This window comes from Lipophrys pholis, assembly GCF_963383615.2.
Source record: "Lipophrys pholis genome assembly, chromosome: 18".
NCBI classification, from domain to species: Eukaryota; Metazoa; Chordata; class Actinopteri; order Blenniiformes; family Blenniidae; genus Lipophrys; species Lipophrys pholis.
In genome coordinates, this window is record NC_137646.1 from 11,411,799 (window position 1) to 11,426,945 (window position 15,147).

Consider the following 15,147-nt stretch of genomic DNA (forward strand, 5'->3'; position numbering starts at 1 on the left):
GTTCGTGTGGTTTCATGACAAAAACAACTTGTGGCCTGGCGTGCTAACTACGTCGTTTTCAGCCGTTTTCATATCAACAGACGTCGTTTTCAAAACATTGCTGTGTAAACGCAAAACTTTTCTAAAACTAAAACGTGAAAACGATGCATTTTTGTCACGTAAGTTCAGTTCAGAGACACATCAACATAAAGACGGATAGGGAATCGAACCTGCAACCTGCCAAATTGATAGACAACCCACTCTTCTCTAGCCATTTACCTTTATTGTTAGTGGTTTTAGCTCATTTCAACTCAGTGTGTGTGTGCACGCGTTTGTGCGTGTGCACACTGCAAAAAGGGTAGCCCAAATGTAAGATATAAACAATAAATTGAAGAAGAAAATTATTTAAAACTAATCCATGCAGCAAATTTTACCTGATAAGAAATCTTGAAATAAGACTTTTACATATTTAAATTATACTCTAAAATCAAGTGCCAATAATTTGCAGTGTGTGTGTGTGTGTGTGTGTGTGTATACAGTGCAAAACAAACAAAGTGGTGAACTAAACAATCTGACCAAACTGGTCTTAACATGAGGCTAAAGTTGTTTTTGTATGTGGCCACATGAACAACATGGTGTGAGGACAATGTGAGAACTAAATGTGAATGTGAAGGCATTTCCACATCTGCCTCACCGACATGTTGCATCTGACGCAGAGGCTTCGACCGTCACAGGCGCTCTTTCCACTTCCTGTGCTTGACCTATTATGGCGCGACCCCGCAGCACCACACTTTCCACCCACTGAGCTCTCTGTGAGCCACACTCATTCCGAAACCTACACCTTTCGCTGCAGAATCAAGACCCTTCACTGAACAGAGTCAAATCTGCTTCCTCTTTCTGATCAATCGATATAAACCAAAGCACAAACAAATGACAGGGTAGCGAGTTTATAGAAAAATATCAAACTTGTACACACACATAGCATAGTTACCTAGCTCAGGGGTTATTATTTACAATATTTACATGCTGGAAAGAGGCGACGGAATGTTCCAGAGTGGCTCCTCATTTGCTGTCTGGTGCCTGTACACGCTCAAAGTAGTCGTACAAGGGTACCTGGCGCTGAAACAGACACAGAGACTCGCCTTAATTACAGCACAGAACGCAGATTTCCACAGTGATTTCCAAACGCTGGAATGAAAACAATGTAAAAACCAGTCTGTTTGGAGAAACTTTACGGCATGTTGCAATAATAGGTGTACTGGTAGTTGTGACGGGGCCGTTCAAACTACGGGCACAAACAGGCATATCTATATCGGGAAAATAAACGGATAGCTGTGTGCAACATATGCAGTCATAGGCAGGGATGTAGTTTGGGGTGTTTGGCATTGGATCCTCTCTTAAAAACCTGTAGATAAATGTGTCACAGTGGAGATGGAGGCAACGCCTCATTAGGACTCATTCAAAAAGAACACATACTTTGATTTCTTTCACTGAACATCAACCAGGCGTTTTCTATTTTTGAGGGGCCAGTGCAAACCACCACACCTCTCTTCATCACTGCTCATAATAAACTACATCTTTTTGTAGATTGTGAATATTCCAATGAATGTGAGTGGAAAAAAATACATGAGATCTTGCAAGTACAACACTAACGTTAGTAGAATTCATTTCTAATTCTATTAAATGTGATTACAATTGAATGCACCTTTAATTGAGCTAAAAAAAAAAAAATATTTAAATTTTTTTTTATTAATTTTCTTTTTTTCATTTCAGTTTTTTTACATAAGACCCACAGAATACCAACATTATTTCAACAATAAACCCCCTGGTCCAATTGGATCAAAAATCTACTTTTTCTTTTACTTGGGCTGTAATTACATTTGCATAAAACTGCACACATTTTGAAATCCAGATTTTAATTATACAGATACATATATTTTTTATTTGAAATGTGGCCCAGTCCAACCCGACCACCCCCTCTCCTCATACTCACCCACTCAGAAGACCCTCTGGAGGAGGTTGTGCTGTGTTTGTCCATGTCGGAGTCAATGTGGGGAACTTCATAGATCACCCGTACCGCTTGTTCTAGATACACATACATAGAAATATCCACATAGTATCAAAAAGTCAAATTTTTGGACTTTTTTCAATTGTTTATCTTTCCTTTTTATCTATAAGAGCTTAATCGCAAAGGCTTTCAGAATTACAGAAGAAACATGTTTGACCACCAATTTAAAAAAAAGAGAACATAGCATGGTTTCCGCTAAAAAAAACAATGTCACTTAGCTCAAGTGACAAACATCTAAGCCACCAAACAAAACAGCAGCAGTCAGTCTTTTTTTTTGATCGTGGTGTACCACAGGGCTCAAGTCTTGGTACCCAAAGGTTCTCGCTCAATGCTGTTTTTGTGTCACTGCTCTGAGCAGGCCTAAAAAAAAACCCTGCGTAGTGGAGATGTTATCATGACTAAGGAAATAGAGCTTACGCTGAACTTAACACGGCTTTTCTTGATCTCGTTGATGCTCCTGGATGTTTGAACTAACACCGACTGCTGGACTTCGTAGAGGTCGTGAAAGCCCAATGGAGCCAGAAAAACCGGACTGTTCTATCATAGCAGCAGGATTACTATTTCAACAACACATCATCAGTTATTACGATGAGAAATACTATATACTCACTACAAAATGGCTGCAAGTTACATACAGACAAAGTTATTCTCATGCGATCAGTGTCTCACATTAGAGGTTTCTTGTTACACATGAGGAATGAGTGACCAGACCATGTGATCTCACTTAATAGGAGAAAAAAGTATGTGAACACCAGGTAGAGGATGATCTCAAACTCAGCATCTCAACTGCAAAAGGAATTAAATTGCAGATAGTTAATCAGTTTTTTTACTTCCTTTCCTTGCGACTCCTTGCCCCGTCGCTTCGCGCCGCTCAGCTTTCCAAACAGATCAGTCTCTTGCCGCTCTGGCGTGATCTGAGCTGCATTCTTGCACTCTGACGTTCGAGATTTGAGCTTTTAAATGTCAAATTGAACATAAATGTATTTCCTTTTAATTAGTTGTTGTCAACTCAGAGCCATTCCCTCTTAGTGGATGAACAATCCAGCGCTTGGTAGAGCTGAAGGATCAAAAAGCGACGCCGCTATGAACGCTTGAGCCGGTTTACCCTCTGGTAACTTTCCTCCTGCTGAAAAATCAAGCGACCGTTTGCCCTTAGTTTACTCAGTGGGCAAACATGCAATCTTGTGATTTGCTGCTGGAACAACTTTTCAAATTGAGGAATCGCACTCGCAATCTTCACCAATAAAAAAAATGACCCCAGTCAGATCAAAGTTAACAGGTTTAATCTTCATACATTTTACACTCTTTCCTATTTACCAGATCAACCCAACACCCGGAATCTAACCGGCCTCTAACTTCAATCTGATGTGAAAACATGTCTTCATTTAAGAATTTAATAGTTATGCTCCTTCTTGGGCTTTTTTCTTTTTTGTCCAAGTAAGAGTGAGACGTTCTCATCACATGTCACTAAATATTACTAATTAATAGAAGCGCCTGCAAATGCCGTCACGATTTCTGCAGGATCTACTGCTAAACAATTAAAATACCAAATAAATAACCAAATGCGCAGCTATAGAACTAATCTTTACCACTCTTGAACGCACAATTATATCTGCTTCAAGCTCCACAAAAATCACACACACATTTTTCTTTGTTACCTTTTCGTCCTCAACAAATTGAATTGTGTCTGTGGTCTTTAGAAAGCTGGATATTTCACAATGCGATAGTAAAAAAACAACAAAAAAAAACATTCTCACCACTCTGCATATTTCACAACTCTGACTTGAACATTTCTAAAGGCTTCCTTCCAAGGAAATAGACCCTGTGAAACAGTTTAGGTATAACTGTTGAGCTTGAACCAAATACTCTGATTGTAGAATATCGATCAATTTGACCTTTTATCCAAGTCAGGGTCATAGAAGCTGGAGAAGATTCCAAGAAACTGTGAGTTGGTTGCATGTACCATGTACCAGCTACTACAGATAGTAAAGGGTCTCCAATCATTGTACCTCGTCTCCGTCGCAGAACCAAGAAGAAACATGTGAGAGTGATGAGGAGCAACGGACCCACAACAGCCAGAGCGGTTATCACTGGTGGAGTGCCTGAAGAACATGGACACCATGGAGAAGATATCATGAGGCAAATACTCCAAAGATTAAAAGATATTTTCATCTCACCTCTTTTGTTTTCTTTCTCTTCTCCTCCTCCGGGTATAACTTTGACGACTGTACCGTTTCCCATAATCTCAATTAATCTTGGTATATCCACAGTCACTTTACAGACGTATATCCCAGAATCTTTGATTGAGATGTTTTCAAAGATCAAAGTTGAGCAACTATTTAAATTCTTTGTGTGAGTGTCTTTTTGTAAAACACTTGAATTGGTCTGGTTCTTCATGTTTGTGTGGTTCTTCATGAAGGAAACATGTGCTCTGTCAAAGTGTCCCGTCCAGCAGCAGGAGATGTTCACCGTCTCCCCCTCCGTGACGGAAACATCTGGACTCTGCGTCACATAAAGCGTTCCTGGTGAAACACCTGCAAGGAGTCAAGGATGGTCTGGTCAGTCGTCACACGCTGAATACTTTAGTCTAAGAGCTGCACAGTGTCAGAGGATGTTACAGTAATTCTTCCAGTTTGAGTGTGGAGGAGCCGAGTTGTTAAAGTCTGACGTGTATCTACTCACTCCAGGACGAGAGGGCGCAGAGGGAGGCGAGCAGCAGGCTGCTCAGCACCAGCTTCATCTTTCCAGTCCGATTCATCGAGGCACACTGACTGATCTCATCGCTGCATTCAGTCTCCACCCCGCCTCAGAAACTCTGCTTCCTCTCCTCTGAGCTCCATCCATCTCCGCTGAGATGTGTGAAAACCACAACTGCTGCTCCTTCCTCCTTCATGCTGACGACACACGTCGGTCTGTTAGAGAAACGCTGGCTGAGATTCACCGGATTTTCTCTCTTTACGACGAAGTAACGTGCTCCACAAATTCAGAGGCTTGATGTTTACATGTCGTTACGATTCATCTGCGTTAAATGCGATTTAGCTCCTACTTCCTGATGGTTCTTGTATCAATGCGCCACAAAGAGGCCAAGATGTGTTCACATGATGGACGACCGCAAACACAGTCATGAAATACAGAATCATGTAGAACACGCCTTTTTAAAAGCCGTAATTCGAACCAAAATACATTTCCTTCCTTTATTTTCACCCGATATGTTCAGTGTTTCCCTCCCACATTAGACTTGTGTTCAGAGTGGCGGGAGTGTGTCGGTACATGAAAGTTTTCAAAAAGTTGCGATTTCAGTACGTCTGAGCACCGTCATCTAAACAGACCCCTAAAACGGAAAGAAAGTTTCCATTTTCACTTGAAAACTTTGCAGAAACAAGGCCTAGAACATGTATTTCCCTGTGTTTAGGGTGTTTACCAGGTTTTCAAATGCATTATTTAACTATTCTTCTTTGGAAATTATGAAATGTGTAATTTCCATTGTACTCTTCTGGCATGACAATACAAACAAATTGAACGAATTGGTTCAGAAGTTAAAGGAAGTAAAAAAGTGAAGTTGCCTATCAGATGGTGCAAGACCTGGGTTTGAATGTGTGCGTGTGTGCGTGGGTGCGTGGGTGCGTGGGTGCGTGCGTGCGTGTGTGTGTGTGTATTCAGAAGTTTCTGCAGGCAAAGGAAAGCTATTTTCTCTGCTCTGTTAGTCTGACTCAGATCCACGTCAGGGGAAGTTGCTACCAGGACTCTGGTTGATGTCAGGCTGCAAATCCAAAGTCAAAACACCTTTAACGTCGGTACATTGAACGCAATGTGATCAGTACGAATAAAAAACATAGATAATGCACACACATTCAAATAAATAGAGATACTGGGCGACCAAATGGTTGTGACGTGATGTTCTGTAAGTACGTTTGTACATTTAGAAACACAGATGAAAGCAGCCCAACAAAACGGTATTTTGGGGTGATTTTACTTATATAGCACATCTCGACTGCCTGAGCAGCCCCAAAACACTTTACATGGTTTATCACATTCACCCATTCACACACACTTTCACCCACCAATGGAGGCTGCAGCCACGCAAGCATGATAATGAAGCAGTCAAAACGAAATGGACATCTGGAGGGTGTTGGACTGATCAGTCAGTGCAGATGGCCACACCTGCTGTCTTTCCTTGAGCTTTCTTCCTGGAGCAGCAGTAGCAGATGAGGCAGACTGCCATGAGGACGACGATGAGCAGGAATCTGAGGCCGTTACTGAGCACTGCCAGGTGGGCATCTAAAATCAGTCCAGAGACACATCATTACCAGCAGAACATGACAGAGTAAATAAATGTAAACCAGATCAAATGTCTGTGGAGACACAGCAGGATAACTGTTCATGAAACAGTTCAATATCATTTGAGTCATACGGGAATTTTGGGTGTGTTGTGTAAATAATGACAGTGATTACAATTCAAGCTGTTACCACTCCCGAAACTAAAATATTACAACCTCATTGCACCCCATTAATCATTAGCCTCTTGTACGAGATAACAGCCTCAGATCGGTCACAAAGGGACGCTATGGCTCAGTTGGTAGAGCAGATTGTCTCTCAACTGGAAAGTTGCAGGTTTGATCCATCATCTGTCAATTTGTCAAAGTGCCTACGAACCCCAAACTTTTCCCATTGGATTGACTGCATGGCCGTCACCTCCAATCGTGTGCAAATGGGTGACAAGCATTTTTGTATACTTGTTTTAAAATAAATTCTAAACAATTCTTACAATCAAAGCTGACAAAAAATACTTGGAAGGAGCACTTTAAAGATCTCCTGAACCTGGGGAAAATGCCTCCCTTAGAAGAGGCAGGGCCTGAGGCTTCTGGTGTGTCCTTGTCCATTTCCCTGGTGGACGTCACCAGGGTAGTCAAAAAACTGCTTGGTGGCAAGGCCCTGGATGTTGTGGGGCTGTCCTGGTTGACATGCCTCTACAGTATAGCATGGACCATGGGTAACAACTTTCGGGCTGGTAGACCGGGTTGGTGGTCCGTATTTTCAAAAAGGGGGACCGGAGAGTGTGTGCCAATCATCAGGGTGTCACACTTCTCAGCCTCTATGGGAAAGTCTATGCGGTGGTACTGGAAAGAAGACTTCGACCGATAGTCGAGCCTCAAATACAAGAGGAACAATGCGGATTCCATCCAGGCCGTGTAACACTGGACCAGCTTTTCACATTCTCACAGATTACTGAGGGGGCATGGGAGTTTGCCAATCCAGTCTACATATGTTTTGTGGACCTGGTGAAGGCCTACAACCTTGTCCCCCGAGATGTCTTGTGGGAGGTGCTGAGGAAGTACGGAGTATCGTAACCGCTGCTGCAGGCAATCTGGTCTCTGGAAGGGCCAGAGGGTGACTTCTCTGCTCTTTGCAGATGATGTTATCCTCCTCAGGGCCTCCAGCGTTCACTGGAATGGTTCGCAGCTGAGTGTGAAGCGGTTGGGATGCGGATCAGCACGTCCAAATCTGAGTCCATGGTCCTCTCACGGAAAAGGATGGCTTGCCCTCTCCAGGTAGGGGGGATGGATCGTCTCCAGGTGGAGCAGTGTAAGTATCTCGGGGTCTGACTCATGAGTGATCAGAGGAGGGATCGTGAGATCGGCCGCCGGTTTGGACAGGCGGCTGCAGTAATGCAGTCACTGTACCAGACTGGTGTGGAGAAGAGGAACTGAGCTGTGAAGCAAAACTCTGTTTACCGGTCGGTCTACATCCAAACCCTCCCCGACGGTCATGAACTTTAGAACATGACCAAAAGAATGAGATTGCGGATACAAGCGTCTGAAATGAGTTTTCTCCGCAGGGTGGAGGGCGTCACTCTTCGTGATAGAGCGAGAAACTCAGCCATCAGGAGAGACTCAAAGTCGAGCTGCTGCTCCTCCACATTGAGAGGAGCCAGCTGAGGTGGTTCATCTGATTAGGATGCCCCCTGGTGGCCTCCCTTTAGAGGTTTACCATGGCAGGTCCAACTGAAAGACTTGCAGGAGAGATTATGGAGCCGTCCACATGAGAACGCTGTTTCACGTAAACGCGCCATTTCGGGCCGATTATCAACATGGGACGTCATTTTAGGAGCTAAACAAGGGTGCCAGAGAGGGGAAATTCTTAACCACCAGCTCGGCTGTGAGGTGTGGACGAGCGATGTCACCTTAATAACCACAACAATCACAGAAGACATGCTCCAAGTCGTGCTGCAGAAGCTACTGACGCTAGCAGGAGGAGGAGCAGGAGCATGGAGCTATATAACTCAGAGTTAAATACAAGTCTAAATTTCTATGTGCTCCATGTCATCTTCTGTGTTTTTAGTTTATTGGTGAGTCACAGTGCCCCTAAAGGCCTAGCCAGTGGTGTGCAGTCAGGGGCAGCAGGGCGAGCCCTGTCAAAAATTATTTTTCTTTTTTTTTAATAATTAAAAAATGATTCTGAAATCTGTGTCTGGAATCAATTAGGCTACTTGTCCAGTATGCAAATGTATCCAGAAAACGACTGGTTATATTTTGTGGAGCTCAAATCTCCTATGTCCCCCATCACAGCTCCTTTCCTCTGCTGGGGCCAGCAGGAACTGCATTGCTGGCCTCTGATCGAAGCTGGATGCTGCTATTGGGTTAAAATGTTGAGTGACTGTATCATCAGCCAATCAAATGTTGATCTGTTATTGACGGAACGCCCTCAGGCAAGTGGAGTTTCTAGTGCTGGTCTTGGTGTCGTCATTGAAATGAGCTTGACTGATTGGCCCATGGGCAGGTGGGTGATGACGCACTGTTATGATCTGCAATTCTGGAAGTGATGGCAGCTAATTTAACAGCAAGGTCGGGTGATAACATAGCGGACCTGCTTCACGGCCTTTTTCAAGGCGCCTGTTTGCAGAAAAAATAGTTTGTAAATTGTGAGTAGAGGAAGACCAAAGGCTTTGTGCAGCATTTTACAGCGGGAAACTACCAACACTACGACTGGGTGACAGCTAGCTGAGAGTACAACAAGCTGTTCTGCTGGACATGTTTACTCTTCACTACAAGCTGCGGAACATGGAATAGCAGCGGTTTTAGCAGCCTCATGGAGCGATTCATCCAAAAATATGGATTTCATATGGAGTGCTAGTGTTTTTTTTTTTGTTGTTTTTTTTACTTTCTCTGGATTACATTGACGCTGCTGTTGGCATTTGGTGCTGTTTTTGATTGTAAAGTGGTGTTTCCCATACAATCGTTCATAGCGATGTGTGGACGGATTCTTTGGGGGCGAAAGACAGAGAGAAAAAAGATCGTTTTGGCTTGTATGGACAGGGCCTACTGTATATCTCTGGCTTGGTTTGGGAGCAACTTGCGGTCCCCCCAAGAAGAGTTCGAGATGTATACTTCTTCCGATACGCTTTTCCAATGGCTTACATTAGTATTTACTTTCTTTACTTTATATATCATATCTTTTCCTTTTTATGATAATTTTTTTTATGGATACTTGTTTCAAAAAGAATTAAAAACAATTACGAGAAATAAAACTGACAAGAAATACTTTGAATATTGACTTTTACTGCCCATATTTAATTATGAGAAAATTGTATAAAAGAGTAATTTTTCAAATATAGCCCCGTGATGATTATGTTGATAAATACACGAAGAGTGAACAAATCCCCACAATAAAATGCTTTAACATGTGACAAACTGCATGTATAGACTGGAGGGCAGGAAACCACAGCTGAGCCACCGACAGATTCTCAGGTTCTTTGTGACTTGTTGTGACGTTCGGTGGCAAACGACTAATCAGACATGAGCTTCCTGAGCTGTTTAAAAAAGTAAATATATGTATTAATAAAAATTCATTTTCTAATGCTGTTTTCTAAACACTGCAGAAACATGTGAGAGCAATGTAAATCCACAACAATTAGGACATTTATCACCAAGGGAGTGCCTGAAGAACATGGACACCATGGAGAAGATATCATGAGGCAAATACTCCAAAGATTAAAAGATATTTTCATCTCACCTCTTTTGTTTTCTTTCTCTTCTCCTCCTCCGGGTATAACTTTGACGACTGTACCGTTTCCCATAATCTCAATTAATCTTGGCATATCCACAGTCACTTTACAGACGTATATCCCAGAATCTTTGATTGAGATGTTTTCAAAGATCAAAGTTGAGCAATTATTTAAATTCTTTGTGTGAGTGTCTTTTAGTAAAACCCTTGAATTGGTCTGGTTCTTCATGTTTGTGTGGTTCTTCATGAAGGAAACATGTGCTCTGTCAAAGTGTCCCGTCCAGCAGCAGGAGATGTTCACCGTCTCCCCCTCCGGGACGGAAACATCTGGACTCTGCGTCACATAAAGCGTTCCTGGTGAAACACCTGCAAGGAGTCAAGGATGGTCTGGTCAGTCGTCACACGCTGAATACTTTAGTCTAAGAGCTGCACAGTGTCAGAGGATGTTACAGTAATTCTTCCAGTTTGAGTGTGGAGGAGCCGAGTTGTTAAAGTCTGACGTGTATCTACTCACTCCAGGACGAGAGGGCGCAGAGGGAGGCGAGCAGCAGGCTGCTCAGCACCAGCTTCATCTTTCCACTCCGATTCATCGAGGCACACTGACTCATCTCATCGCTGCATTCAGTCTCCACCCCGCCTCAGAAACTCTGCTTCCTCTCCTCTGAGCTCCATCCATCTCCGCTGAGATGTGTGAAAACCACAAAATATAAATGTTTCGATTATGATAATCTTTGTTTAATATAAAGTCACCCCATGTCTCTGGTAGTTTTATAATTAAGAGTCACTTGTAATAACAATCCAACTTGGTTATAACTGTCCATACAAATATCTGTGTACTCCATCCATCCATTTTCGCTCGCTTATCCATTTCCGGGTCGCGGGGGTGGCAGTCTGAGCACTGTCACCACCCTCAGGGAAGGTTCTTAATCGGTGCAATGTGATCTGGGTGACGGTGCTCAGACTGACACCCCCGCGACCGGGAAACGGATAAGCGGGAGAAGATGGATGGATGGATGGATAAAACTTTTATTGTATTCAAATACAGACAAAGCATATGGACGTAAAATCACACCTGTTTCATTTTACGATCAACTTCGTTCAAATCCTACGACCTATACTCATACATACAAACCATACCATATCCGTCAAAGTTAAACATGAGTCAAAAGTCAGAATCACGAATAGAATAGTTTTTAATAAATAAAAAAGAGGTGTTTAGAATTCTATCGCTTGTATTATTGTTTTCCGTCTTCTCTAACGTTTCTCTAATTTCAGTTGTAGCCTCGTTCTAGCTTTTTATAATAATAAAAACCTTTTTACTCTGTCCATCTATTGCATTATGTTGGGGGAATGTGGTTTCAGCCAGTTGATTGTGATCAAAGACAAATGCATTTTTATTTCCCCACAATACATTTTGTGCAATAAATATGCGACAACTAAATTGATTTCTTTGCATTAAAAAATAAATAAATCACAAGCCGATATTTTGTGACTGCCCTTGCTCATAGGCTTATAAATGTATAAATAAGGTTGTGGATTGAACCAGCAGCTGTCAATACCTCGGATTCAGTAGCTAAGTGTGCCTTTTTGCTGTCTTTATTTAATGAGTCCTTCTAGAAACGTCTACTCTTCTGAAGCATTGTGAGGTTTTTAGAGCTCGTGATATATAGTTTTGGTTGAAACCAACCTTCATTCAAACCATTGCATGAACATGTGGAGTGGACTGCAGGAGGAAGAAAATGGATTTCTAGTGAAGGTTCACCAACATTTTAAACATCTTAAATTGTCTCTGTCAGAAGGACAGCATGTCCGTTCATTTACAAAGTTGGGAATACATAACAAATTAAGCAGTGACTTGCAAAAGTTAAGAAAGAAGAATGGGATTTTGCTGCCATCTAGTGCAATACCTGTATATTTACTTGCAGCATTAGGTGGTTTTCAGGGCGAGATCCATGTGAACTTCAATTTATTACACAGAAAATGAACTAGTACTGACATTTATAGATATTCGATGCATACAAGGTGCATGCAGGGTTTTGGTTATTATTTTTTACATATTTCAATTATTCTAATAACAATACTCACACATGTGATAAGATAAGATCCTTCACAGCAGCTCCACGTTGCACAAAAATACTAAAAGATAAGAAACACAAGTATAAATTACAGATGTTGAAATATTACGTATTTTTCAAACCACACACACTCACACGTCGGGGCAATTTAGAGTTGCCATTCTTTTTGGTTAATCATTTATATAGCACTAATTGATATATTTATGAGAATGGAAAACAAGCTTTAAGGGAGTGGTTGGTTGGTTGATTGGTTGATTTGGTTGGTTGGTTGGTTGGTTGGTTGGTTGGTTGGTTGGTTGGTTGGTTGGTTGGTTGGTTGGTTGGTTGATTGGCTGATTGGTTGATTGGCTGGTTGGTTGGTTGGTTGGTTGGTTGGTTGGTTGGTTGGTTGGTTGGTTGGTTGGTTGTTTAGTTGCTTGGTTGTTTTATTATCTGGCTGGCTGGTGGGTTGGTTGGGTGGTTGGTTATCTGGCGGGTTGGTTGATTGGTTATCTGGCTGGCTGGCAGATTAGTTGGTTGGTTGGTTGCTTGGTTATCTGCCTGGCTGGCGAGTTGGTTGCTTGGTTGGTTGGTTGGTTGATTGGTTGATTGGTTGGTTGGTTGGTTGGTTGGTTGGTTGGTTGGTTGGTTGGTTGGTTGGTTGGTTGATTGGTTGGTTGATTGGCTGATTGGTTGATTGGTTGGTTGGTTGGTTGGTTGGTTGGTTGGTTGGTTGGTTGGTTGGTTGGTTGGTTGATTGGTTGGTTTGTTGGTTGGCTGGCTGGTTCATTGGTTGGTTCATTGGTTGGTTAGTTGCTTGGTTGTTTTATTATCTGGCTGGCTGGTGGGTTGGTTGGGTGGTTGGTTATCTGGCGGGTTGGTTGATTGGTTATCTGGCTGGCTGGCAGATTAGTTGGTTGGTTGGTTGGTTGGTTATCTGCCTGGCTGGCGAGTTGGTTGCTTGGTTGGCTGGTTGGTTGGTTGGTTGGTTGACTGGTTAGTCAGTTGGTTGATTGGCTGATTAGTCGGTTGGTTGGTTGCTTGGTTGGTTGGCTGGCTGGCTGACTGGCTGGCTGGTTGGTTGGTTGGTTGGTTATCTGGCTGGCTGGCAGGTTAGTTGCTCGGTTGTTTTGTTATCTGGCTGGCTGGTGGGTTGGTTGGGTGGTTGGTTATCTGGCGGATTGGTTGATTGGTTGGTTTATTGGTTGGTTATCTGGCGGCTTGGTTGGTTGGTTGGTTGGTTTCTGCCACTCAAGAGCGACATTATTAGAGCAATAGTTCAGTTTTAGTTTGTTGGTGGATTGTCATTTTATAACCTAGTTTTAATCATCTTTTTATTAACTATTTTTTATTTATTAAAGTCATTGCTGTTTTTAAGTGTTGCCGTCATAACATGCTGAGCTGCTGAAATAAACAGTGACTCAGCTCATATTGTCAGACTCAGATTCCTTCTTTTTCTTTCTCCTCTTCTTCCTGGAATGAGCCTGGTGACTCCTCCTCTTCCTCCTCCTCTTCCTCCTCCACTTCCTCCGTCACCATCTTTCTTTGCTTCCTTCCTTGCAGTGATCAGTCCTCGTGTGGATGGATGGAGGACCTGCTGAACCAGGGGTGTCAAACTCAGATCCTCGTGGGCCGCAGCCCTGCACGTTTTCAATGTCTCCCTCCCCTGAATGTCCTGATGGTTCATCATCACATTCAGCACAAAGCCAGATAACGAGCTGCTCATTGCAATCAGCTGTGTTGAAGCTGGGAGACATGCAAAACGTGCAGGGCTGCGGCCCTCGAGGCCTGGAGTTCGACACGTGTGTGCTGAACTCTACAGTAAGAGAATTCCTCCACAGATCTACTTAAGCAGTAGTGATCCAGATCAGTGCTGTCCTGGAGCCTGGGACTGTCATGAATAGAGAGAGAGGCAGCTGTTTGCTTTGTTTCTGTTTTTACTGGAAACTGAAACTCCAGGAAGGAGCAAAGAGCTTATAGTTCTCAGTAGATGGAGGCATTCAGCTGATCATTGCCGCCAGCGAATGGAAAGCTCCACTGACAGTCAGATCACCATGAGTTCAGTATTTTATTATGTTTAACTGAGTGGTCCTTTTAGAGATTCAGTAGAATTCCATTCAATTCAATTCAACTTTATTTATATAGCACCACACACAACAGTAATTTCTAGGTTCACAACATGTAATTTATTTTGACACATTTAAAATCACCTGTACAATTTGATGAAATTAGATTTATTATGCTTTATTCCTATTAGAATTTATAATCTCTTATTTTGTGTTCCTCCTCCTCCTCCTCCTCCTCCTCCTCTCCCTGCACAGTCTCCTTCTCCCTCCCTCCACCTCTTACACCCCTCCACTGCCTCCTCTTCCTCCTCCTTCTCCTTCTCCCCTTCTCTTCCCACACCTCCTTCTCCTCCTTGTCTCCCCACTTCTTCTCATCCTCCTCTGCCTTACGTCTTCTCTTCTCCTCCTCTTCCTCCTCCACCTTCTTCAAGGTTTTTCACAAACAAAAATGCAAAATCGATGCTTTTCCACTGGAGGTGTTGTCATATAAATGGGGCCTTAATCACTGCAGTCCTCTACTGTTCAGTTCTGGGTCTCAGGATGTTTGTGAATGTTTCACTTGAAATATTTCCAGTTTTTTAGCAAACAAGAAAGAGAAGATCTTCCCCCACCTCGGAAGACTTTGTGTCCAGCAGTGTTTCATTCCAATTCTCTGACAGCAGCCATGTCGGAGACTGGAGATCGACCACAGGACAATCTGAAAGGGAACCGGATCAGCATCTCACCCAGATTATTAACATGTTTGATAAACAATGTTTTTCTCCCTGTTTTTAAAAAGTAGTTTTAATGGTATGAAGTGAATCAGGAGCTGCTGGAGCTTGTGTGAATTTATGGGATTTAAGATGCTCAAGTCAGATGAGTTCATTAATTGCGTTTCCTATCAATAGACAGCATTAAACTGGAAGTGGAGCTTCATTACTGAGAATAAAACCTTTGGAAACATAAAGCATAAAGATTCATTAAAGAGTTTTTCTATTTT

The 15,147-nt window shown here is 42.6% G+C and overlaps 1 protein-coding gene across 1 annotated transcript; it reads right to left on the reverse strand.

The window, feature by feature from the left end:
* Positions 1–244: 244 nt before the first annotated feature.
* LOC308123496 (uncharacterized protein) lies at positions 245–10,659 on the reverse strand. Its single transcript, XM_080486008.1, has 8 exons — positions 10,563–10,659; positions 10,058–10,414; positions 6,109–6,325; positions 4,730–4,959; positions 4,225–4,581; positions 4,057–4,149; positions 1,973–2,064; positions 245–1,098 (listed from the first exon to the last, which is right to left on the reverse strand). Exons 4-8 carry the CDS (start codon positions 4,803–4,805, stop codon positions 1,042–1,044), a joined length of 675 nt encoding a protein of 224 aa, XP_080342134.1. The 5' UTR covers positions 4,806–4,959; positions 6,109–6,325; positions 10,058–10,414; positions 10,563–10,659; the 3' UTR covers positions 245–1,041.
* Positions 10,660–15,147: the final 4,488 nt, after the last annotated feature.

Coding starts and splice junctions, on each gene's coding strand:
- LOC308123496 (XM_080486008.1), bottom strand. CDS start 4,805: ATGAATCGGACTGGAAAGATGAAGCTGGTGCTGAGCAGCCTGCTGCTC. Junction 4,582..4,729: donor CTGCGCCCTCTCGTCCTGGA/GTGAGTAGATAC, acceptor GACTCCTTGCAG/GTGTTTCACCAGGAACGCTT. Junction 2,065..4,056: donor GGTTCTGCGACGGAGACGAG/GTACAATGATTG, acceptor ATGTGTATCTAG/AACAAGCGGTACGGGTGATC.